Source organism: Ochlerotatus camptorhynchus, unplaced genomic scaffold (genome assembly GCF_037179485.1).
Source record: "Ochlerotatus camptorhynchus isolate MF236.1 unplaced genomic scaffold, CSIRO-AGI_Acam_v1.1 ptg000158l, whole genome shotgun sequence".
NCBI lineage: Eukaryota > Metazoa > Arthropoda > Insecta > Diptera > Culicidae > Ochlerotatus > Ochlerotatus camptorhynchus.
In genome coordinates, this window is record NW_027040648.1 from 345,522 (window position 1) to 373,487 (window position 27,966).

The 27,966-nt window shown below is 42.1% G+C and overlaps 1 protein-coding gene across 1 annotated transcript in view; it reads right to left on the reverse strand.

The window, feature by feature from the left end:
• qless (decaprenyl diphosphate synthase subunit 1 qless) overlaps positions 1-26,014 on the reverse strand; it is a 236,724-nt gene extending 210,710 nt beyond the window's left edge. Inside the window, exons 1-2 of the mRNA XM_065222150.1 lie at positions 25,629-26,014; positions 15,677-16,468 (exon numbers count right to left, since the gene is read on the reverse strand). Coding sequence (XP_065078222.1) covers positions 15,677-16,147 — 471 coding nt within the window. The 5' untranslated portion in view covers positions 16,148-16,468; positions 25,629-26,014. The remainder of the gene's footprint in view (positions 1-15,676; positions 16,469-25,628) is intronic.
• Between the last annotated feature and the right edge of the window lie 1,952 nt (positions 26,015-27,966).

Below are 27,966 nucleotides of genomic sequence, written 5' to 3' on the forward strand. Positions count from 1 at the left end.
GGCAATCGGTGATAATTTTAATTATCATAGCAACAATTGCACATTCGTGCGATTTTCAAATGCGTAGAAATATTTCTGATCGATTGGTGATAAAAAATATTGAAATTGGTCCACGGAAAGCTGAGTTATTAACATTCAAAATCTTTCATAATTTTGTTACATGTTCCATTTTCGGTTTTCACAAAGTGTACATATAGGAATCACAGACGTAGTCCTACGTCAAAAATCATGGTAATTTAGATTTCAAACCTTAAAAGATTCCCATAGTATTTTTAATTATGTTTAAATATGCAGCAAAAAGAAGACTTGCTCGCTCTGTTTCACAAGCTGATTCAGAAAATCTGCCGTAAAAAATCACTGTATGCTAAGTTTAGTTGATTTTCCCGGGGATCACCCGGCTGATACGCAAGCCTAAATCAATAACCTCTGCTCACCGCTCTGGCGAGGTGAGCATGTTAAAAGACGAAGAGAAATCTCGGGCGGGTGACCTTGGGCTAGAACCCAAAATAGTCTCCCCCATCAAGTCAATTCCATTCCGGAACCGATCGATTCCCATTAGCATTGATTAGTTCAGTTCTTGGCGAAAAGCTGACGAGAAACGAGCGATTAGAGTTTTATCGCCCATTTTCAGCCAAGAACCTTGGAGCCCTCTCTTACGTCGATTTGGGACAAACTTAGTTTCTAAATTTCTCGTTTCCAATCTAGGCGCGAAATTGAATATTCATCGAACAGTTCGGCCGCCACGATAAGATCATTGAAGAACATCCACCTGCCTGCCATCGGTATTGTGTGTGCGTGTGTCCCTCGACCAAAAAAACCAAACTAGTCAAGAAAAAAGATCATCATTTTTTAGCACTCAAATTCGAACCAATGTCACACACATGGTCCGGGCACTCGTCGTGGTGACAAGCCAATGTTTATTTAATACGTTAGATTAAAAATTCGAGTTTTTTTTTTCGTTAGTTGCGGCGAGAGACGACGGATGGAAGTGAGCTGTCCTTGAGCATAATCGATGGACGAAAATCTGTGAGCCGAACTGAGGAGGCCGCGCAAACCCAACCTGGCCTGCCTCGGTCACTTTGTTGGAAAAGAAAAAAAAAAACTTATCGGGGAGGAGGTGCCAGATTCGACAGCCGAAAGAAATATTTCCATGGATACGGCGCACACACAGACGCGGGCAAGACTTGGTGCTTTTCATAACTAGGTTGCGGTCATCCGCCGAAAAAGAGCGCACCAATATCCCCCATTCAACAATATCTCCATCGGTCGGTCGGACCCGGGGAGAGCCGAAAGAGAAACTGGTTCCGTCCGTCCGTCCGTTTCTTTTTTCAGATGTTGGTTGTTGTTGTTGTTGTTGCTATTGATATTGATGTTGTGTTTGTCCGTATTTCTGCCATGTCCGCGACGTGTGTACTATGTACCTATATATTTCCCCCTGGGTTGTTGTATCTAGGCGCAATTCACAGATAAAGCAGCCGCTAGGGAGAGACAGACTCACTTTTTGGGGTTGGTCAAGCGCGAAATAGCGGATCGGATGCGGGATATGGCTGAGCTGAGAGGTGAGAAATCATTGGTCTTGGCGTACGTCGAGCACGAACCAGTGTGTGGCGGGAGGGGGGGTTTGGGGAGGCAGGGTTGGATGAAAAATCAAACTCCAAAAACTAGGTGGTATGACCTCAATAAGCAACTTTTTTTCCTGCTTCACACGGCGCGAAGAAACGCACTGAGGACTGACACACGATCATCGTCGGTGTGCGGAGTGCGGTGAATAACAACAAACTGCCTGCCAACAGGCTCTCAAGCGACTGACTGATGGACGGCCCGACGGAGACGGTGGCTATTTCTGGTTGTTCCTCCATGGTATGCGTGCGGTGTGTGGCCCACCTTTCGGGGGTCTTACTGCTCTCTGCCATGGCTGCCTTTATCTGGTTTTCTCCGTCGATGGGATGGGTGGGGAAAAGTGGGGAAGGCTTCGGGCCAATTGAGCTGATTGCCGATTTTGGTCGGTGTTTTTCATGCAGCAATCGACTCGGACAGGGCTGCCAGATCGTTCCGATTTTCCTGACAGGGTGGTCAGATATTTTTTCTTAAATAGCTTTGATAACAACATTTTGGCACTTGTGTTTTCCGGTAATTTTGAATTTGATGAGACATTTCCAAAGAAGCTGCTTTATGAATTCATTTTTACTCAAAAATTTAAAAAAATAAAAAAATACTACGTAGGGGAAATGGATGTAATGTCGGCCTAAGTGCCCCTAATTTGGGCCCATACATAAATTCAGCAATCGACTAAATTTTCAATAGCAACCAAAAATATCCATTAGTACCGTCCCAATGACGCGTTCATCTAGATAAAATTGATAAATAGCTGATTTTTAGAGATGGGCACAATCTTAGATCCATAGGCCAACATTAGAGCCACTTCCCCTGTATTCTTCCCAGAAAGACTTTACATTTTGAAAAAAAATACAATATTCAAAATGGCAAAAATGTGAATGTTTGCACATAACAAACAATTATGCATAGCATAATGCAAATCGGAGCAGGTGGAGTCGAACATTCAATTTTTGTTATGATACTCCTGGAATTACTCCTCAGTATTTACTAAGTATTCTTCTAAAATTCCAATGGGATTATCTTCGGAATCCCCTCTAAATTCCTCTCTTATCTCGCTTCTCAGAATTCTCTAGGAACTCTTCTTCGAGTTCTCTAAAAATTATAACAGAAATAGCCATCAAACTATTCCTTTGTAATTAACCTCTAAACTTCGTTGCAAATTTCCTTAGAATTCCGTTGGAATATTCCTTAGAATTTCAATTAAATTCGCTTCAGAACTCTGTTTGGATTCTCCTTATTCTCTAGGCTTTCTACTAACAAGTACTTGGAATTCATCTTATAAATTTCTTAGAATTCTCAGAAAATTGCCTGGAATTTTCTTTGGAATTACCTTGGAATTCTCCGAAGAATTCTGTTGGAAATTTCCTCAGAAGTCCTCTAGGATTCAACTCAGACATTGCCATCGAATTCTCCTTACGTTTCAACTGGAATCTGGAGTTCAACAGAACTAACTTGAAAGGAATCCACAGCTCAAGTTTTCCGAACAAATCTTCCGTTGGGATTTTTCTCAGAAGTTCAAGTTTTGCAGGGTCCTATTTTGACGTAGGACAACGTCTTCGATTTCTATTTGTGGGTACTAGCTGTGGCGTGGGTAGCTGCCCCTGGACCAATTTCAGTAATTTTATCACCAATCGATCAGACATATTTCTACGAATCTCTTAAGTTTAAGACTTTATCATTTTTCAAAATGTCACTGTTGATAATTGCACGAATGTTCAACTGTTGCTATGATAATTAAAATTATCACCGATTGCCTGCGAAAAGCGATTTGCCTAACACAGATTTCAAAGTTGAATTCCAACCGGTCTCAACAAACGGTGTTTATTCAATTACCGCGTGGTGAGTGGTGGTGTTCTCCAGTACACAACGAAATGCTGCCTTTAAGCAGCGAGCTGCAGCCCACATGAGCAACCATAGAAGAAGAAAAAAGCCGCACCGCTATTGATCGGAATCAGTAGCTCTTCGTGAGTCGCTTTAGGCCATCTATGTCAAGCGCGTCATACTAAAGAGTATCAACAGAGAGAACCCTGCTCAAATTCCTATTCCTACACAAAACACAAGCTCCTGCTGCAGTTAACAAATAAGATTTATTATATAAGACCACGAAGTCCTACGTCACCATTGCGTACAACCCCTTAGGGCTGTCCCTTGTAGTTTTTTTTTATAATCTGGGTTCTTGGAAAATATTCATTGTACAGCGTCTTTAATATTTATTTTCATTCCAGATTCTTGAAAATTTTTAATAGGTTTCAAACAAATTTAGAAGTTTAAAACCATGTTTCAGAATCCTAAAAACCAATTCAAGTTACAGAATGTATGTTGTTACTGATGATAAATCCACTCCAAATTTATTATGTTCAATGACTAAGTGAATGACGAGGAAGAAGTTGGTTGTATTATAAAATATTTTGAAAATCGTGATAAAGTTCCTCAACTTATTTGAATATGTCAGCCATTCCATACCCGAACAATATAATGGTTCTCAGAATTTCGTAAAAAATTGTAGTTTTGTTCCTTACCGCAAAATCTAGACCCGTATTTTTTTGTTTAATGTTGTCATAATGGTAACCATTTCCATGTTAGGGTGGCCCAAAAAATCTTTTTTTTTTTCAAAAATTTATAACTTTTGAACCACTGGACCGATTTTAAAGATCAAAACATCAAATGAAAGGCAAATAAAAATAATTTTACACATCGTTTAGTTGTTGATTTGTTGTGTAAAAAGTTTCAATTATCAATGAAAAATAAAAAAAAATATTGCGCTCTCTGTCCATGAAAACCATAAAAAAAAACAAATACAAACAATGGTTTTCAATACAAAATCCGAATTTTTATATCATTATATTTTTTCTAAGAAGTATTTTTAATTGCCTTTCATTTGATATTTTGATCTTTGAAGTCTACCTAGTGGTTCAAAAGTTTAAGTTTTTGCAAATAGGCATTTTTTTTTTTTTTTTATTAATTTATTTGATAAGGCTCAAACGAATTAACTTTACAGAGCCGAGGATTCTTGGTCAGTATACAATACACCTTAAAACTATAGTCAAAATGTACAACACAATAAACACTTTATCTTCCGCTATCCAAAAAGCCTCCTCCATCAGAACTGGAGCCGCTTCCAGTAGTGTCATTGTATGGCAGTTACGCCAACGAGGGTCAGAGCGCGTCCATTGCAGCAATGGACGCAACACGTGGTCAGCACTCACACACTCATCACGAAACGGTTGCTTTCCAAAGTCGACGAGGCATCGACCGAAAGAACTGCGGATGAAGAACAATGAGGAGGACAACACAATGGTTGCTGCCGAGAAAACAGACGATCGCGTGGCACACATCGAGAGTGGCCTGCTTTTGTCGACAGCCGAGTGAACACTGAAAATAGGCATTTTTGAAGAAACAAATTGTTCTTTTTGATGTAAATGGTCACCCTAATGACAACATAAAAAAAGTTCGTGTCTAATATTTTGCGATAAGGAACAAAACTGCCATTTTTTACGAAATTCTGAGAACCACTATATCGTTTTGCTATGGAATGGTTGTATATACAGCCTAAAACGATATAGTGGTTCTCAGAATTTCGTAAAAATTAGTAGTTTTGTTACTCATCGCAAAATTTTAGAACCGTATTTTATTTATTTTGTCATTAGGGTGACCATTTCCATGTTAAGTCCAAAAAATCGATTTTTTTCAAAAATAATTTTTTTTTCAAAAACATACTTTTTGAACCACTGGGCCGATTTCAAAGAAAAAAAATGGTAATTCAAAATAACTTTTAGAAAAAATATAGTGTAATTAAAAAAAAAAATTGATTTTGTATTGAAAAACATTGATTGTATTTTTTTTATGGTTTTCATGGTTTGTAGACAGAGGCGCTCTTGATATTTGTAGAGTGATAACGCAGGGTTTAACGAAGATAACAAGTATATTCCACTAGCTTGATGGAGAGTTTGAAGTGGAGTGAAAATTTAACATAGTTTGTTTATTTAGGAAAACTTCGGATGCTACGTTGGTCAGTCGCTTACTGGGATACCGATTATTCAAACATCCCCCCCCCCGAATCGGTTAGTCCTAGGAGGGTCTTTAATTCTCGGAGGCATAGTCTCTCAAAAAATGGTGTTTGACGTCGATGTGCTTCACACGTTTGTTTTCGGTATTGGTGGCCATCGCTATACAGCTACGATTGTCTTCAAATATCTTGAAGGCTTCATGAGGTTGGATTTGTTTCAGGTCATCGAGGATTCCTTTTAGCCATAAACCTTCGGAAGCAACCAAGCTTAAAGCAGCATACTCAGCCTCACACGATGAACGGTTTGTTGCTTTCGGCTCGCCCAGGACACGGTATTACCAAAAACCTTGAACACGAAGCCACTCACGGATTTTCGATCCTCAGCATCCGATGCCCAGTCGGCGTCAGCGTATCGGGTCGACCGCATTTTAATCATTTACGCTTGTAGTGAAGCTTCAGATTCTTCATACCCTTCAAATACCTGACTACTATCTTCAGTGATTGCCACTGAATTTCGCCAGGTTGACTTTGGAAACGCCCTAAGATCCAACAGCATAGCATGTATCAGGTCGAACAAACAGCATTGTGTACATAAGGCTTCCCAGCAATTCACGGTACGGACGGATAACAACACTCACAGCCATTTTCCATCGGTGTCTTGACGTGGTTGCAGTCCTGCATTCCGATCTTTTCCAAAACACGACTCACGGGAACTTCTTGATTGAGTGACATACTACCAGCGTTTTGATCACAGCATATCTTGACTCCTAGGAGGTGATTTACAGTACCGCAATTTCTTGGATAGAGAAAGTTTGATTTGCTGCACTAGTCCCAGCCGATCGCCAACGATGAGCAAGTCATCAACATAGATCGTCAATACTAGCGTACAGACAGTAGTCATGGCGTGAACGAGTGAAGCTGTAATTCAGGAGAAGATAATTCAGTTTGTTATTCCAACAACGGGAGGACGGGAGCTTTGCTTGAGTCCATATAGCGATTGCTTCAGCTTGCAAACACAATTTGATGATGCGATTACTACTTCAGGTATGGCCAAGGAAATGTCTTCGTCTAATTCACCATAGAGGAATGCGGTCTTCACATCTAGTTGGTGTACAAACATCTGTGGATGGACTGCTAGAGCTAGAACTGTCCGTATGGTTGCCAGCTTCGCAACCGGGGAATAGGTTTCACCGAACTCGACTCTGGCCTTCTGCAGGAAACCCTTGTCAACGAAACGAGCCTTGTATCGCACTGGTTTTCCATTTTCATCTTGCTTGATTCGGAACACTCATTTCGACTTTATAGGAACCACACTTACCAGTCGCCATACACGGTTGTCTGCTAGTGACTTCAGTACTTCTTCGATTGCCGGCTTCCAAAGGTCTTCATCAGTACGTCCAGCTATGTCCTTGCACGCTTCGGGAACATCAAAGATCAAACGCTCTTCCTCATCGCGTATCATCGGACCAGCGGAATTCGTAGAGCAATCATTATTTTTAACAGGTATCTGTAGATTTGGATCGCTGCGCCTCGGGGTTACTATTTCGAGGTTTGAACCACGGTCTATTTGCGAAGGGAGCGCTTCGGACTCAACAAACTCGTCGTTTTCATCATCGGTTATAATATCGTCTGCTTGCTCATGCATTGCTTCGTTCAGAGACAATTGTTCGGAAGTTCTCACTTCTCCATCTTCGTATTGAGCTTAGAAATCAAACGGAGTAACAAACGGAGGAGATTCGTCGCAAGCCATCTTTCTCTGTTCCTCCAACAATAAGCGTTCGGTGCATATCCAACCAAACACATGTAGTTTGCTCAAATCTGGTTTGTGACCACTCCTCATCTCGGCAGGTGTTTTACGGCAGGGTAAAGCATTGGTTGGACTTCTATTAGTCAAGTAAACCGCAGTTAGAACTGCTTCGTTCCAAAGAGTCTTCGGAGCTTGAAATTCGATAAGCATCGTTCGAACCTGCTCGACAATAAATTGTCCGATTGAACCGTTAGGACACCCCGTTTTGCTGTGGTGTGTACGCTGCAGTTGGCTCGATCTGGATTCCCTTGGAAACGTAGAATGCTCGCTGGTCTTTGGAGCAGTACTCCCGTGCATGGTCAACGGTCAACAGATGCCATCGCTCCGTATTCTCGAAATTTTTGTAATACCTCGGACTTCTTCTTGAGAGGATATCCCAAGCTACCGGTGTGATGGGACCACACACATCGAAGTGAATTCGGGACATCGGAATCGTGCAGTCAACGGCGAGTAGTGTGATTAAACGTTACTACGAACTCTGAGCATCGAACGGAAGTAGAAATGCGGTTAGAATGGATGTTCTATTAGTGATCAGGATCACAAGCGTGTCGTGAAAGCGTTTAAGCGGAATCCCAATGCTTCAGTCAGGGATGTGGCCAAAAAGTTGAATCCGTCCAAGTCGTTCAGAGAGCCTAGGACTGGGAGGGACAGAAGACTCCAAATCGTACGGCAACACCCAGATGCTGACGAAGCCTCATTGGTCTTTCTTACGGGTTTCACTTCACCCGTAATAAGGGCCAACATCTCCCCGGTGGGACAACAACCGATTAACACCCAATTCCTCATTGGCCCTTATTACGGGTGTCACTTCACGGTGAAAACGCAGTGAAGTGATAAGTTGTCATTCACGGTGAAGTCGTTCCCAATCAAATGGGAACCACTTCACCGTGAGTGAAAAGTTGTCATTTCACTTCGTATTCACCGTGAAGTGACACCCGTAATAAAGGCCGTTTTCTAAATCGGAAACTGCAGCGGCGGATTTTATTCGAGGGGCCACGGTTGGAATTTTGCTCAACACGCTATGTTTGATAAGCTGTGATGGAATCTTCATGCTGTAGCTAACTTGCATGGTGCTAACGAGAAGGGGATCGGAGTTAGTTATCACCATTTTCAATAGGACTGCTGTTACGACTACTGATGCTGATGGGATCGTTGCATTATAGGTGAAATTCTAGATGTTTGGAAGAATAGCTGTTTGGAGAGCTTGTTTGATCAGCGATGATCCTTTTGAAGTGACAACTGGGACTGGATGCTGAGGAGGAAGAACAACTGCTGAAGGCTTGCTGGAACTGTAAGGCACCGGCACAGGTTCTTCCATAATATTCAAGTTATTCGAAAGTCTCGGGATACACTTGGGCTTACTTTGTTTAAAAACAAAACTGACGTCTAATATGAGAAGCATATTTTTAAAGGGAGTAAACGGAGTAAGCAGAGAAGAAAATCGATGAACGTCGATTAAATATTGAGGTACATTGAGTTACTCGCGAGTTACTCGCTGCAAAAAAGCAACTGAGAGTAAATCTGTCTCACCCCTTGGGTAAGAACTGGTACTGCAAAACAGTCATGAAATCTTAAATCATTTAAGTTTCTGTTTATATATTTTTTCTTAGGCGAGAGGGTGAATCAATAGCAGATATTTTGAAAACAAGATGTCGGTTAATGCTGGGTAATGCGCAATACAGATCACTAGCCTCTTTCCAGCAACTCCTATCCCTACCTCCCCGTGGTACCGGCCGGGAACCTTAGGGAAGATCGGGTCACCAACCCCGGTGGGAACTTTGTTCATAGGCTGACAGCGAAGGGGGGGGGTTTGCTTTGGCAAGCCTGAGCGTCTGTTCTCCAGGAGGAGCTGCTCACAACAGCGTCTGTTCCCCGTGTTAGGGGCGGCTAATCTACGTCCGAGTGCCAGTGAAGGAATCTAAGCACAACTGTGCACCCTGGTCCTCCAGAAAGTTAGGGGGTTGGTGTCAGGCCCTGCGAACCAGCCGTAAAAAAGCATTGCAACGGGAAATCAGCAACAGAAGAATACGGACCGAGACCAACGGCAACGACCCCAGCGACGAAATAGGACTTGCGATTGGAAACTCGGCACGTGGAACTGTCGATCTCTCAATTTCATCGGGAGCACCCGAATACTCGCCAATCTTCACCGCGGATTCGGCATCGTAGCACTGCAGGAGGTGTGTTGGACAGGATCCATGGTGCGAACGTTTAGAGGTAATCATACCATCTACCAGAGTTGCGGCAACACACGCCAGCTGGGCACAGCTTTCATCGTGATGGGCGAAATGCAGAAGCGCGTGATCGGTTGGTGGCCGATCGACGAAAGAATGTGCAGGTTGCAGATCACGGGCCGATTCTTCAACTTTAGCATAATCAACGTGCACAGCCCTCACTCCGGAAGCACTGATGATGACAAGGACGCATTTTACGCGCAGCTCGACCGCGAGTGCGATCGCTGCCCAAGCCACGACGTCAACATCATCATAGGAGACCTAAACGTTCAGGTAGGCCAGGAGGAGGAATTCAGACCAACGATTGGAAAGTTCAGCGCCCACCAGCTGACGAACGGGAACGGCCTACGACTCATCGATTTCGCCGCCATACGTAGCACCTTCTGTCAACACAGCCTCCCCTACACCTGGAGATCACCACAGCAGACGGAATCGCAAATCCACCACGTTCTGATTGATGGACGGCACTTCTCCGACATTATCGAAGTCAGGACCTATCGTGGCGCTAAAATCGACTCTGACCACTACCTGGTGATGGTCAAACTGCGCCCAAAACGTTCCGTCATCAACAATGTACGGTACCGACGCCCGCCACGGTACAACCTAGAGCGACTGAAGCAACCGGATGTCGCCTTAGCATACGCACAAAATCTCGAGGCAGCGTTGCCAGAGGAGGGCGATGTGCCCCCTCTAGAAGACTGCTGGAGTACAGTAAAAGCAGCCATCACCGACGCAGCCGAGAGCACCATCGGGCGGTAATGCTGCAGCATGGAACCCGACAGAACGTGGAACGGTATAAACAGAAGCGGAAACAGCAGACCCGCATTTTCGGGAGAAAAAACGCCGCCTGGAAGAAGCGGAGTGCGAGGAAATGGAACTGCTGTGCCGTTCCCAAGAAATACGGAAGTTCTACCTCTTGACGGACGGACGTGAGGTGATTGAAAGGTGGAAGCAGCACTTCGATGCGCACCTGAATGGCGGGGAGAACGTAGGCACGGGAGATCAGCGCAATGGAGGAAACGACTACGTCAGTGCAGCACAGGACTGAACTGACCCACCTCCCACGCTGAGGGACGTTAAGGATGCCATTCAGCAGCTCAAAAACAACAAAGCAGCTGGTAAGGATGGTATAGCAGCCGAACTCATCAAGATGGGCCCAGAAAAGTTGGCCACCTGCCTGCACCGGATGATAGTCAGGATGTGGGAAACAGAACAGCTACCGGAGGAGTGGAAGGAGGGGGTAATCTGCCCCATTCACAAGAAAGGCGACCATTTGGAATGTGAGAACTTCAGATCGATCACCATTTTGAATGCCGCCTACAAAGTGCTATGCCAGATCAGCTTCCGTCGTCTATCACCTAAAATGACCGAGTTCGTGGGAAGTTATCAAGCCAGCTTCGTTGACGTGCCGTGAATACCAGGTCCCAACGCATCATTTGTTCATCGACTTTAAGGCGGCATACGACAGAGCTATGGAAAATCATGGACGAGAACGGCTTTCCTGAAAAGCTGACCAGACTGATCAAAGCAACGATGGACGGTGTGCAAAACTGCGGAAGGGTTTCGGGTGAACTATCCAGTTCATTCGAATCTCGCCGGGGACTGCGACAAGGTGACGGACTCTCATGCCTACTCTTCAACATCGCTCTAGAAGGTGTAATGCGACGAGCCGGGCTCAACAACCGGGGTACGATTTTCACGAAATCCGGTAAATTTGTGCTTTGCGGACGACATGGACATTATCGCAAGAACATTTGGAACGGTGACAGAACTATACACCCCCCTGAAACACGAAGCAGCAAAGGTCGGACTGGTGGTGAGTGCGTCAAAAACAAAGTACCTGCTAGTAGGCGGAACCGAACATGACAGGATTCGTCTAGGAAGTAATGTCACGATAGACGGGGATAATTTCGAGGTAGTGAAGGAATTCGTTTACCTTGGATCCTTAATGACGGCTGACAACAATGTGAGTCGTGAAATACGAAGGCGCATCATCAGTGGAAGTCGTGCCTACTACGGGCTCCAGAAGAAACTACGGTCAAAAAAGATTCACCTCCGCACCAAATGTACCATGTATAGAACGCTGATAAGACCGGTGGTCCTCTATGGACACGAGACATGGACTATGCTCGAGGAGGACCTGCAAGCACTCGGAGTTTTCGAGCGACGTGTGCTAAGGACGATCTTCGGCGGTGTGCAGGAGAACGGTGAGTGGCGGCGAAGAATAAACCACGAGCTCACTGCACTCTACGGCGAACCCAGCATCCAGAAGGTGGCCAAAGCCGGAAGGATGCGGTGGGCAGGGCATGTTGCAAGAATGCCGGACAACAACCCTGCAAAGTTGGTGTTCGCTACTGATCCGGTTGGCACAAGAAGGCGTGGAGCGCAGAGAGCACGATGGGCGGACCAGGTAGAGCGTGATCTAACGAACATTGGGCATGAACGAGGATGGAGAGCGGCAGCCGCAAACCGAGTATTGTGGCGTACTACTGTTGATTATGTCTTATCTTAAATGTGATGTTGTACAGTATGTATGTATGTTTGAAAAATCTTGGAATATCTGGAACATATTTAAAAAATCTGGAAATTGACGTGGTACTCTGCCTGTGTATATGACAAGATGACATAAAATCTGAAAAATCCAAATAAATCTTGAATACGCAACGTTCACAAACATTACACTTGATATTGACTCTTAAGATACATAATAGTTTAGTGATTAACAAATGAGTTTTCCTCCTGGTCATGTGAAATCTTACAACATAGGAAATTATTTAAATATTCATGCTATAGAAATTGCTTTCTTAACATAAACTTCTGGGAACAAGAATAGCACTTCTATAGAACGACTGTAAGTATGACCAAAGCACTGATAAATGTTGATTCCAAACATTTCACTAAGCACAACTTCAATGTAACAACTGCAAAAAAAAACTTGAATAGACTAGTCTAATTCTGAGCTGTTTTGTCTAACTGGTATTCGTGTCTAATTGGTTGCCAGATTAATCTGTGTTTCCACAGATTATTCAGAGTATTTAAAACCAACAATCTGTATTCACAGATCACAGATTTTTAGGTTTTAAAAAGATCAAATAGGTTTTTAAATTATGATCAAACACCGCAAACTTAAGTTATTTAAAAACCACAACAACCTACTCTAATTTCTACATATTTTTTATATAAAAAAAGTAGAATGAGAACTGTTAAAAGTATTCATTTTTGGCTACGTCAAAGGTAATTTATTATACATTCATTTGTATCACTGTTATGTCTCTTTCAGAAAAATCGCCTAATCACTTTGAAGAACATTTTTAATGGATTTAATTCATAAACTATCAACACTGATATCATCGCACATTTTCAGGACATAAAATAGGATGACAAGATTTTCCGGAACAAAAACACAGACCCTGTTCGTCTAAGATTGTACCGATGAATAACTACTAAAGCATAACTAGATCATCAAAATCTGATAGCGTTTGATTTGTTTTTGATTCAATTCCAACCTAAATCGGTTATCAACATAGGGTGTGTTTGTTGTGTAACAAACGTCAGTTGTTTTTGTTTTTTGTAACCTGGGTCGGGTTGAGGTTCGCATTGACAAAAAGATCGAATAGTAAACAAATTCACATCAATATTATCTGCACCAGCTGCGGAAGCAAAATTCTTCAAGCGCAACAAATTAACTATGCCTATCAATGAAAACATTCGTTTCTTAACCTTCCAGCAGTCGCATTTTTATCAAAAATTTCCTTGGATCCTCGAAAGCGGAAGAGTTGACCGTGAGTTACAATTAAAATTACGAATCAATAAGAGTGAAGTTTTGTTGTTTATTCGCTTGCAAAAATACCGCTCATTCTTCGGTGGTTTGACGCGACTACTTTTGGGTTAACCCCTATTCGCTTGCAATTCGATTTGAAACTCGATACACATTCCAATCCACGCGTCGCAGTTCTTTCTGAGAGCATTTTAATGATCCAATTTAGTCGACCTAACTGGCAACTTAACAGAACGTACCACCGCTCACAGACCACCAGAAGCTATGATTCGCGTACACCGAGATTAATTAGGATAATGAATACCAATCAAAGCCCCTTGGGAGCATAACTGCGTAGGTACATGGGCTTGCATATTCGCGGCATCTTCTTGCGATCACCATCGAATTTCAGCTGGTTGTTCCTTTGTTTTCAACGCAATTCCAACCATGCTCCAGCCCAGAACAAAGCGTGCTAATCCCTTGTCATTCTGGAATTCTTCTTCTACACCTCTCTCCTCTCAGCATCAGCACGTGGTGTTTGCACAGGACGGCAGCTTCAAAGAGCGTGAGGTCTCAAATTTTTTTTTGCAGTACCCAAGGAAACTGACAGCATAACAAACGTCTCGCAATTCTCCCACCCAGCTCCCTTCATTGGAACCCAGGGAGCGGGAGCGTACCGCGTGTGCATTTGGGAAATCCGGGAGAACGTTCTCACGAGAATAATGTTGTTGATTCCGCCGCTGTCAGGAACAACAAAAGGTAGCGGCATTCAAGTGAAAGGCACTCACGTGAGATTTGACAGTGTACTTCCCTCACGCGCTCTCTCTCAACAAATCAGCTGTTTGTCAAATTCAGCTGTTTACCCTGTTATGCCATCACCTCGGCCCATCAAGAACGCGGCGACGTTCTTCCAATCGTTGCAGTTTTTTTTTTTTGTTTTGCCAAGAAAACACGCATTCTGCTACATAGGCATTTATCCGAGCAGACTTTTGCGTAATGACACACATTATCACACACGGCGGACCATTGGGGTACGGTGGAAGGGGTCTGTCAAAAAAAAAATGTCTTCCACACAAGCAGGCTCTCGGGCGATCAACTCTCGCTTTTTTGGCCAACCGAAAACCTGACACCAGACGGGGGTCCACAGTCCGCAGTCCGGTTCGGTCCAGTGGCACCACACACGATCAGGTTGTTGTTGGGGCGCGCACAACTACACTCTCAACCCCTGGTCGGTAAGGTGCTCTCTTACACTACTCCGCGGGGTCCGGGGGGGCCTCCTAGCCAGGCCAAAAGGGGCGCGCGCACACACGAATGCATGTTTTCTGTTTTCTCGTTTGCCCATTTATTAATTTTCAATGAAAGTTGATTAAACAAGTTATTCGCTGCTGCTGCTGGTGCTGCAGAGCTGCAGAGCTGCTGAGCTGTGCTGTTGTGTCTTTCGTTTTCTTCGAGCTGCTTTTTCGCTGTGGCTCTTTTCGTTTCGCTCGTTTCTCTTTTTTCGAAGCAAATCACATATACACTTTTATTACGTCTCGACTTTCTAAGTTAGTTTTTTTACTACTTTTTTTTTCAGTTTTCGTAATGATTTTTCAATCATTCCCCGCGCGCACAACGGTATGCAGGCCATGCCAGGCGCGTGCGATTCACCTCTGCCGCGTTTTCTTCCCCGCATTGTTCGACCCCTCGTCGATGATCGAAAATGGGTTAACGGGACACAATTCCCAGTCGAAAAATCGACCAAAAAAAAAAAAACAAGCAGAGCTGCCAGAAAAATCCTTCCGTTTGCTTTGAGCTGGATTTCTCTTTCGAAAGGTCACACGCCAGCAATGCCCTCAGAGTTAACACCGACCACATCCTCGGGTTTGCTTTTGGTAAATCCTCATTCGCCAGCAATGTCATTCACTCTCTCCTCGCGACGTCGTCGTCGTCGTCGTCGTCGCTGATGTGCATCAGTAGGCAGTTACTGGCGGTCGTTGCGCGGTTTACTATCAGTTTCAGCAGAGGTAATTGCGCGAAAATGACGAATACAAAAAATACCTCAAAGTGAGAGCCAACCGAAATTATGTAATCTCTGCGCTCGAAAGTGAGCTTCACTATCTTTGGAAAATTTCTCTTTTACTGTTGCTTTTATGCTGCCTGCCTTCACACACATAGGCCACCACTCTCGCACACGCATTGCACATCAGTAGTCCTGGACATCTAAGTAGTGTTTTCTAGGGGTTGTCCCGCCCTCTAGGGGGATCGATCGCACTTACCTGATTCTTCTTGAAGAGATTGCGTACCAAAGACGAGCTGTAGAAATTGCGCACACCACCACCGTTGATCGAACCACCGAACATTCCAACACTTGGTCCATATTTCAGAGCTTCCACACTACCACCGAACGCCGAACTACCGGATTTCAACGTCGTAAACAACGGACCGCCACCACCACCACCGGACGAGAAAACGGTTCTCTTGGCATGATTCCCGACCGCGGCACTTCCAACAGCAGCAGCAGCAGTGACCTGGCCTGCACCACCAGAACTACCGGATCCAGTTCCGGTTCCGCCACCTGCAGCAGAGGCCACCACTAGATGTTGTTGCTGCTGTTGTTGCTGATGATGATAATTTTTGCCAACAACAAACTGACACAGTTTTTCCTGCACAACGCGGGCGCAGACCCGATTCGACGAACTTAAACACGCCATAGTCAAAAGAATTGTGAGCCGATCGGTCGGCAGCATTACGCTAGAAACCCCCCTTCGAGAGTCAGGCTTGAGCTCAGCAGCTCAGGTCTCAGTCGTCGCGGATCGGATCGGAGGAAAGCGCGTACGTATGGAGGATCTTGGAAGATTCGGAGTCGGAGACCTTAACCACCACCGCCGCGATTATCACACCGAAGACCGCGACCGCTCACAGCACACTTGATGCGGGAGAGAGAAAGAGAGAAAGAGAGCAAGGCTTCGCTCACAGTCTCAGGCAATTTTTTTTTTATCTACGGAGCGTGAGATACGACGAAGGCGCGAGAATGAGTGGCGATGCGCGCTGTGGGCGAGAAAGCACACCTGTGGGAATGAGAGAAGAAGAAAAAAGAGTTGATGTTAGTTGATAGGCTGTCTCTTTCCATATGCTGTTGAGTTCTTATCGCTATCGGGTAGTGCACTGGAACAAAACGTGTGAGGCTGTTGGGGATGTATTATTTTTAACCCTATGAAATTGATTTTCGATTTAGATCTTCAATTTAATTTGCTTGCTTGTTTTAAATCTTCAAATTTACAATGTGTTTTGGATGTTACTTTAGTTCCGTATCAATGTTGAATTCTAGCAAAACATCAAACTAATTGTAATATCAAGAATAATAGTTATTAATCAGTCGTGATTTAGTTGATATATTCAACGATCTAAGCTTCTGAATGATTTGGAGATCCTTTATGAGTTCATTCATACATATCTAGATAAACATTTCAAAAGGTCCTATCTGCATTGATCGAATCTCTTCATCGTCTTTCTCTTTCGTCAATAACTCAGCTGCAAAACCTTTCCCTGTTGTATTTGACGTTTTGGACGCTAGATAAGAACCTCCTTTATCAAGCTATGTGGTAGAAATAGCGCGAAATCTGTTTGCATAGCAGTGGTTATGAAAAGAGAAAGTCAATTAAGAGAATCGATCAAAGCATTTGAAATGTTCATCGAATATATTATATTCATTAAATTGTTATTGCATAGGCACCAAAATTCTGCTTGCATATGGTTCGGTGCTATGGACTTTATCTCAGCCGTGGTTAAATTAGTAGATCATATATTCTGAAGACGATGTTTGGAGGAGTTCCTAGAACATATTTTTTTTCCATTAATCCATAATCATCCATGAAATTTGATCTTAATCAATGTGCATAGTGACAGGATTGTACAGAAGCAATGAGTGAGGAACTCTTACCGAAGTACAACCTCACCATACTCCAGAACGGTGAACACACGAGGTTCGATGATTCTTCTGGTAAAACATCAGCAATTGATCTGACGCAATATCCAACGCGAAATCGTCTATGGGGAGTAAGCGAGGCTACATGCGGGAGCAATCATTTCCCTATCGGTCTGACTACCCTAACCCTTAAATGCGCACGATATTTAAAAAAAACATATTACAATAATTATCCTTCTACAACACGTTTTCTTCTCTAAAACTAACCAGTATGCATAAATAATAGAGAAAATGAGCGTTTTAATCTGAAGATATAGGTATGTTGTTTTAAAACAACATTGCGTCCTTATCGGATAATAAGCAGTAAGAGATTCAAATGTGTATTTTTAAAACAAATCACTTTTTATTGTCAGATTTGATCTTCATATACTTACAAATCGTGATGATATTTGCAGGGCTGTTACAATATTTTCTAAATTTGATCCGCGAAATCCGCGATTTCTCAAAAGAAATCCGCGACTTCAAATACTAATCCGCGACAAAAAAAAATGTTTTCATTACCTAAAAATACCATTTGTATACTACTACATGGCATTTCAAGCTTATTGCATATAGCATATTAGATTTTGCCTGCTCTGAACTTAGTGTTCTTTGAAGTACCTTCACATTGATTTGAGAGCTTTCTATGCCTGTACCATTCTATGCCCAAGGAAGTAGAGAAATTTGTCAAACCGAAAAATTAATAGACCGAACGGGAATCGAACTCAGTCGCCTCCAGCATGGCCTCGCTTTGTAGCTGCGCCTTTACCGCCTGAGCTAAAGGAGTATTGTTTGTATCCTTTGGAAAAAGAATTCAGTTGTTTATGAAGGTTTTTTTTTTAATTATTATGGTCACTTTAACACTCTTGAGTCATTCGTGACTTGTCCGGGGGTGAGATTTGAACTCGTGACTTTGGCGTGAGAGGTATGGATGTTAACCACTACGCCGGGGTCGCCCCCTAGTTTATGAATGTTTCTATTCAATAATACAGACCTAGACTTGATGAAGCATTATTTAAAAAAATGCATTTTCATTTGAAATGCAAATTTTCTTGAAAGTTAACCTTTGCGTCTCTGACGTATTTTGCTGTCCTAAATGTTGTAGTTAATTTGGCACTAGTTTTCTCAATTTTTGACCGATTCAAACCAAACACCCTGCACATAATCGAGAAATTACCAGAGTTTCATAAGTCACACTTGTTGGTCACGTCGCGGTTCTGTATTTACACAGATATTCCTTGGGGTCTGTCCAATGGTGAGACATTGTATTTTCGTTGGCAAATCATAACCGAATCATATATATGTGACTTTGTGGACCATGCACGACTTATTACTATGTGTACTGGAAATTATAGGTTTTACAAATATGATTTTTTCTACAAGATCAACCAAAACTGCAATAATGTCTGTAGTATCGAAAAATGTCCAAAATGTTTCAAAGTGTCTATGTGGATCATGCATGATCTATTTCCGAGTAATCCACATGTAAATTCTTCAAATCGTCCTGGAGTTCAGATAATTTGATCTACTAGATCAACCGAGATTGGGACAATGTCTTTAATATCGAAATATTTCCAGACAGATGCACAGTGTCTATGTGAATCATGCATAAACTATTGCCATGTATACCAGCTGTTTTGAGTTCTCCAAATCGTTCTGGAGTTCAGATGATTTATTCTACTAGATCAACCATGACTGGGATACAGTCTGTAGTATCGAATTATGTCCAAACAGATTCGTAGTGGCTATATGGATAATGTTTATTTATTTCCACGTATACCAGATGATCTATGATCTGTAGTATCGAAATATCGATATGGAAATCCTTAGGAAATATTTCTCATACACGAATATAGGTTGGCATGATCCACATAAACACTGCAAATTTATTTGGACATATTTTGATACTACAGATATTGAATTAGGCTTGGGTGATTTAGTAGAAACATAATCTGATCTTCAGAATGATTTCAGAACCTATAACACCTTGTATACGTAGCAATAGGTCGGGCACAATCCACATAGACACTTTGAATCTGTTTGGACATATTTCGATACTACAGACATTATTGCAGTCTTGGTTGATATAGTTGATCAAATCAACTAAACGACGATTTGGAGAACCTATAATATCCGGTATACATGGTAATTACCCGCATATATACGATTCGTTTATGATTTGACATCGAAAAATGCTGTGTTCATATTGGAAATAAATAAAAACATGAAAATGTCTCTCATTGGACAGACCTCACGGAATTTCCGTGTAAATCCGGTGTGACTTATGGAATTGAGATTATTTCTCGATTATTTGCAGGGTTTTTGGTTTGAACCGGTAAAAAATTGAGAGCCAAATGAACAACAAAATTGATGACAGCAAAATAATCTGGGACGGAAAGGTTACAATGAATTCCACAATTTTTGTGACAGCACATCAGTCCCTTCGCGATTTTCGCGACATCATTTAATGTTTCCGCGATTTTCGCGACTGAAAGTTCAAATCCGCGACAAATCCGCGAAAATCGCGAAATCCGCGAAATTTGCGAAATCCGCGCCTGTTGTAACAGCCCTGTATTTGTAGAAACAATTGCTATTTCTGGTATTGCACAAAGAAACTCCACACTTTTGACAGAAGTTATAGGTAAAACCTTTACAATTTGGATATTTGCATCGGCTCTGCTTATCTGACCACATCGTCTGACCACATCGATCCAGTCGAACATCTTTAGTTGGTACTGGCTGCGCAGGACCGTTGTGCTTCTTCTGCTGAAGTTTCTGTTCAATCCCTGAGCTATTCGGTCTACCACGTTTTGTAGATGGCAAACCAAGGTTGCAGAGAGTGTCTGCCAACTGTAGCCTGAATTTCCGGAGAGCCAAAATATCTGAATTATTTTCAAGTGAAACCTTCTTGTAGATTATCCACGCATTCACGATAGCCATATCTAGCAGGTGATAGAACAGACGAATGGTCCACTTGCGACTTTTTGCTGTTATTCGGTAACGACCAATGAAGCTATCCATAAGGTCCACTCCACCCATGTGCGCATTGTATTCCCTTACCGCTTTCGAACATTGTATGGATGTTCGTTGATATTGTGCTGACTGGTTCCGCTCCAACATATGTGGACAGTAAATTGACAGGTTTGTTGTCCTTCCAAACTATCGCACTAACTTGGACACCATCAACAGTTGTAATACATTCCTTGTAAAAACCTCTAGGATTATTCTTCTTCATAATTTCCTTCTTATCCGGCAGTTTCACATTTTTCAATCAGTTTACCCTTACTGTACCGAGGGAATGGATGCCTTATTTGGTAAGATGTGTTACCAGAGGAGGGGAGGTGTAGAAATTGTCAAAGTACAAAATATGGTTTACGTTGCGCGAAATGGATCGTATCAATCTTGTAACTAAATTTCCGGTTTCACACAAATTTGGCTCACCTGGTAACAGATTCATATGCTTGCTGCTACCAGAATAAACTTCGAAGTCATGAGCAAAGCCATTTATGCTACAAAGAAGAAACAACTTGAAGCGTCATTTGTGTGGTTTATTAGGTAAATACTGCTTCATATAGTGAGCCATTTTCGTAGCAAACATTTGCTCATCGACAGATAACTTCTGTATCATGGGTACTTTGCCGAAACTTGCTCTAAAGGATTCTATAACTGGTCGTATTTTATAGAGTCTATCGTGTTGAGGGTCTTCCTTAGGCAATATTCTTTCGTTATTGTTGAAATGAAGAATAGATTTTGAGGAATGAAGACTGAGACATAGTTGACCGAATAGGATCATAACCATATTGGCTACACCAATATGACTTCATATTCGGTAGCTTAGCTACCGAGCTGTATATCAATATACCCAGATATTTATTCATACCGGATTGGAGATATTCGTTTGAGCTGCATAAATATTGCTTTCGTCGACGATTTTGTCCCTCAGGTCCGTTGTGAAGAAATACGAGAAAAAACCGCATGGCGTATCGCATTCCAACAACTCATCGGGTAACCTGGCATCACCCTGGAAAATTATCTTATCTTGATCGAAGTCCATGTTTCCGTTCTGCCAGACAGGCTTAGCAATAGTCCTTTTCAAAGGTTTGCCAGAGGGTCCAGCTTGTTCATTCGATCTGAATTTCGCATCTGAAAGTTCTTCCGGGACAGGCTGTGCGTCGTCATCGTCAAATTCTGCGTCGGAGTCATCGAGATCTTGTATAAGTTTGTGTACCGATGTATAGTGCTCATGCTCATCCTCAAAATCTGAATCTAACTGGTTAAAACCATCCTCCGAATCATCGAGATTCTCCAAATATCGTCGAATCTGTTCATCAATAGAACATGCCATTTTTACCTAGAAGGAATTAAAAGATGCTGTAAAGGCGCAATGTTGTCTTAAAACAACATACAATGTTTGGACAAAAAAAAACGCATGTTTCATTGCTTATTCCGCAAAACTGTTATCACTCGCTTTAGATAACATAATTTACTATAGATTAGTAAATTTTTTAAACACTTACCTGTATTTATCGCACGAAATATTTGAGCTAAAATAACGTATGTCTAACTTATCGTGGGTATTCGCTTTCTCATGTTTTGACAGTAAAATCTGAACAACAAACTTTAACACAGTGCTTCCAGTTTACTTATTGTCTCATTTGAAGATTTAGGAACTACTAAAATGCAACTACACTTTTTGGCTCATCTCTGGTACTATCTTCAGTCCCAAACTAATCGATGCACCCCTCGAAACATTGGAAAATCCACGAACCCCTCATTTTATGTGTCAAACTTTCATAGCGAATCAAAACAAACATAGTGTAGTACTATAATTTCGACTAGAATGGGATACGTTAATCGATTTGCTTGGGAGTTTCGAATTGATTGTTGATAATAGCCGAAGGATAACCAAGTGGACGCCTCACTTCGTATGCAAGGATATTGATATATAGGTACGTGAGGAGTGGTATCGAACTAATGACATGTGCTATTTTTCAGTACTTAACTTACTTATGACAAGTAAGAAGAGTACGTTTCCATGTGTGTCCCATGTGGCTCTGAAACTTCTGTCAAATATTACAACCTCGGTCCCTTGGGAGCGTTTGTATTCGAAAACACGGCGAATTTCGAGGCGAACTGGGAGGCATTCAAGAAGATTATTACGGAAGCCATGTGGTGGAATAAAGATGTAGAAGTCGTCATCAAAACCCGTAGAAAATAATTACGAGCGTTGAAGCGCATTTCGGGAGATTATCCCAAGAAAATTGAAGCTGCAAAAGCATTTAGGTAAGCAAAATACACTCCCGTAAAAAAATTCAATGATTTTCATTGCAACCATGATATTCACTCTAAAAGCATTGGACATTTTTGTCGATTACCATTAAATCACAACGAAATTCATGGTTTACAACAATGCAAATCATGGTATTTGAGAAATTTACGTTAAAAAGCATCTTAACAATAAAAAAGCTGGTTTCTCGAACAAATTTGATCTCATAAAATGAATTTTCATTGTATCATTGTATCATTAAAAATCGAAATTTATTTTCTATCCAATAAAATATAATGTACTCGAAATTCAGCAGTCAAAATCATTGTAAGCTCTTGTCTAGAAAGCAAAAAACAAATCTTGGGCAAAAATTACTATCTAGCTTCAACTCTGATGTTCCCGTCTCATCTTTATGACGGAAAGTTAACTCCATTCGGGAACAACTGGATTAAAGCCACAAGACACGACAAACGAACGGAAAAACTGTGATCCTGAAGAAATGGTCGATTTTTTTGCTGAACGAGAATTCAACTACCGAAAACAACAGCCTTGCGTTCAGTTATAGCTGAAGTCGTCGTTGAGCAGGACGACGACGGTGTTATCAATAATTAGTTCCAAATTGACGAATTGATGTGGGCGGTTGGCAAAGGAATCGGAAAATCAGTTGGAGCGGATGGTATTGGCTATACCTCTTTTTAATAGAAACTAAGCGATCGATTGTGGTAAATTAGAGAACTTAAAAAAGAGTGTAGTGAGCACAATTTTTTTGCCTTGAGACATAGGAAGCTGAACAATTTTTCACGTTTCCTGATAAATTGATTCATCTGAGATGCTCAAAAACTTGATCTACAGTTGAAAAAAAATAATTTTATATAGTTTTTGCTGGTGTTCAGGAATATTTTTGTTGAGAAAAATGGAAATTTGAAAAGTTCCTTGGTGGTTATGATCTTCCAGATTTCTTGTGTGTGCATAGGAGTTGAAGTGCAAATCAGTTCAGATCTGTAGAAAGTCGTAAAATAAGACAATTACCGATGGAAATTGACAAGATGTTCAATGAAAAATAAACAAACGGTTTGGTTGACGATTCCTCTCGAACTCGCATGGCGCACTACATATTGGTGGTGTATTGAAAAAGCCTATCCTATACTAAAGCGGTTGCCTTTCTCTGCAAAATGCACTCTCCTCAAGGTGATTAACCAAATTTGGAAAGAAAGTACAAACCGTTTACGTCGAAACATAAAAAGAGGCGAATGATGCCCAACAAAAACTTCACGACTTGACATAACTTAGCAGTGTAGTCCGTCAACAGTGGACTTGTCACTAAAGGGTGAACGGAAGAAGAAGGTGAAGTATCCAGATCGGTGGAAGCTGGAGGGAGGAATTTGCTTACCAAAATATATAAAAATCAAAAAAAAAAGTCAGCAGCTACAGGCTAATATGTCTCCTTAGCTGTGTCTGAAAGCTAGTGTAACGTATAGTAAACCGGAGGCTTACCATAAGACTAAAAGCAGACCACCGTTTGGATCGACGTCAGTACGCTTTCAGATGCGGAAAAGGGATCTCGTCTCTGCAGTTGTTGGTTTTTCAAGACATACGACTCAACGCCCATTATCGCAAGGCTGGCTCCTGGGAATACAAGGTCGTACCATAGAGGTAACTCTTAAGACTAGTAGGTCCCGAAGAAACGTGCTCAACTTTTTGGCTCAGCTCTAGTACTATCTTTGGTCCCAAGTTAATCGATGCACCCCTCGAAACATAGGAAGAACCCCTCATTTTGTGCCAAAATTTCATAGCGAATCAAAACAAACATAGTGCAGTACTAGAACTTCGACTACAATGGGGTAAGTTAATCGATTTGCTTGGGACCAATAGGCTAGTCATGTAGTGAGCCAATTTAAAATCGTTAGTTTCCACCGGTTGGTCGTACCATGAAGTTCATTCAGAGATTTCTGTCGTACAGAAAGTTTAAAGTGGCGGTTGGCGGAGTTACTTCAGAGAGCTGAATTCAAGAAAACGGCGTTCCACAATGTTCCGTTTTATCCGTTGTTTCTTGTGAGGATCCAATAAGTTTTCGGTTATGTTTCAATATACTGCTTTTTGTCTAGCTGTTTCAGAAGTAGAAAATTGGTCGAGTAAAACTGGATTTACACTCTCGGCTGAAAAATCGGAGATGTAGCACATCTGCTAACAATCGAAACACCCAAAGCTACTCAGTGTTGAGATTAAAAGACAACCAATTGAAGCAGTATAATCCGAAGATTGTCTTTCAAGCAGCACGCTGAGGAGCTTCGGACAAGGAAGGCATCAATACAAGTGGTTCCAGAAGTACACAAATGCTTGTCCGTACCAAAAATAACACCCGGAATAGGAATGCTTAGCAGAGGAGGGGATAAAATTGTCAAGATACTAGAGCTTGCATACAGCACTGTCATCAGAAGCATCTCTGGAGCGTTCCGATCGAGTCCCATCGATTCCAAGATGGTATAATGTGGAGAATTGCCTTTCTGCTACCTATGGCGTAAAATCTTAGCAATCAAAACAAATTTGTGGCTGGAGAAAAATCAGGTATATTCAAGGGACATTCAAGAAGGTATTTATTTTCAGAAAAAGAGACAAACGCCGAAGTCTCTCAAAAATAATATAAAAACTTCAGAACTAACAATAAATAGTCCATTTTACGACATGGAATGATGCTATGTATTAATTTTACTTCTAACAGTGGTTAGGATACAGCCTCCTTTCAAATTTAATTTTGGAATTGAAAAATCAGTTGATCGGAAACGTCTTGATAAATGCTTCATCTCCTTCAGGCACATTTGAATCACAATACAAACACAATCTTCACTAACACGATTACATTAAACTACAACAGAACACAACAGATTGACGGATAAATTATTGAAATGACTTGTAGGCACAGTTATCGAACCTTAAAATCATCAATTTTGCCACATAGTTTTGTCCCAGTGCAATCTCTCTCTACCCATCTCTTTCTCACCTGCTGCGACTATACCCTCACATAGCTCGCGGTCCTCGCGGATCTCAGCGCTGCTCACGCCAAACAGTGAGAGTGAGATCCCTGTTTTTGATTACGCCGATGACAGATGATTTTCTCGCGGTCAGCAGAAAACCCAGAGTCTTCGGTTCAGGTTTTCTTCCACCCCACACTTCACGATGGTTATGCCGTCGAGCAAACGCAACGGAATGGTCAATCGGGGTTTTCGCGCTCGGAAACGCGAGAAATTCCACTGCACACACGATCACTGACAACTTTGCTCGCTCCCGACGGTAATTTTGTCCAGAAAACTCGACCGCAACTCCACCAAACACTCGCACGGACCCCGGACTCGAAAAATCACACACCGACCGACCGATTGCGAAACACTTCTCTCACTTTGACTTGGGCGGCCGACTGACGGAGATAGATGATTACGATTGATCTAGGGACGCGGTCTCTTTCCCGCTACCGTACCGCGGGGTTTGGCGGAGTTCCCGTTACGATGATTCTCTGGTGGTTCAATTGATATTTTGGAGCCCTTTCAGTAGCTCACGCTTGACACGCGCCGTCCGAAGTAAAAATAATAACAACGATGATGATGGCTCCCTCTCTTTCTCTCGCTTTGCCGTGCGCACGTGCACGTGATACTTTTTTGACGTTTCTTGGTGACCAAAACACGAAAACATCACCGCAAAAACGTCTGTAAAGTTAGGTTGGAAAGTTGTAACGATCTCTAAGAAGGTATGACCGACCATATGACGAAATTGATTGAACGACTTGTTGATGGATGAAATTTCGTTAGGGTGATAACCACAGACAAACAGCCACTAGAATGTTTTTCATCGAACACGCATTTAACGGTCAATTTAAATTTTTCTTCGCTGTTAGTACTGTAGAGGTGTAGTAGTGCTCCAAAAGAATCAGAAGAAATTGTCAAGGAAATACTAAGGACAGTTTCAAGACAATTTCTAACAGATTAAGGACATTTTGAAAAGAATTCTGAGGTGAAATCCAAGGAAATTGAGAATAACTAACAATGCGATGGTAAATTAAGCGTAAATTTCAAGTTTTCTGGAGGGAATTCATAGACTGTTATGGAGAATCATAAGACTAATGAAAAGCTGATAGCCTGGTCAACGACCAAATACAATCTTACCGCTTTGTGTGCTATGGCTTAGCAACTGACATTTCACCGGGCATTTCGAGAGAAGGAAAAGCCTCGGGAAAAGCAAACGTCTGAAAGGGCATTTCGGTTTTTTGTGATCGGAGGATCGACCGCAAAAGTGCATTTTGTTTTTGCTGAAGGATGTTGGTTGCTGCTTTCAATGCTATTGTTCGGTCAGACCGGCTATCGATGAAGCACAAAGAGTTCATCGACCTTTACGAGCTGATGACTTGCCAGTGGATGGATCAATGAAAATGCTGAGGTTTTGACAGAACTATGCTGTGGCTACTACAGTATTTTACATTTACATTTACAGAGGATTAGTCCAAGGAAGAGGCCTCGGCAAAAAAAAACCTTCTGTAAAGGTGCCGCCACACGGAGGCTATTTCTAGTATATAGCGAGCTATGTGATAGAAAACTATATTATAGCCCATAGGAACACCTAAACTATGACTTGATAGCTCATAGTTATGACTTGCAAGTTGTAGTTTAGAGCTATGACTTAGAGCGAAATTCATTGTCGTGTGTACACTCTAGCGATAGTTTCTATAATCATTATCTATTATCATAGTTGCAAGCTATAATCTATTCCATCAAGCCGGAATAGTTCATAGTTTATTGGTCATAGTTTTTTGACAGCAGTCTGTGCGCGGCGCTTTTGTTTTTGTTTTTTCGCGAGTTTGGATAGAGATTTGTATTTTGTGTGTGTATAAATGGACCGTGAAAAGAAATTTCGGCTCATCGAGTTGTGGGAGCAGCATCCGGTGCTGTGGGACCCCACAAATCCAGACCGGTTAAGGAAAGGAGCGCAGAAAAAAGCCCGTGAAGCTATAGCTGCCGTCGTCGGTCTGGACGAAGAGACCGTGAAGAAAACAATAAACGGGCTTAAAGCTCAGTTTATTGGTTCTCCTAAACCTTTGCCCTCCCATACGTCAGGCTTTTTTAAGCGGTTGAAGGAGGATTTGGCTTCCGACACCGATAACGAGGAATCAACTTGCATGATGATTGCTGCATAAGCCGGTGCCGGTGGTGTAGTGGTAAGCGTGACTGCTTTCTCACCCCAATGGGTCTGGGTTCAATCCCAGCCGAGGTCGGTGGGATTTTTCTGAGGCATAAAAATCTCTGGTCACGTATTCCTTTGGAAAGGAAGTTAAGCCGTTGGTCCCGACCCAT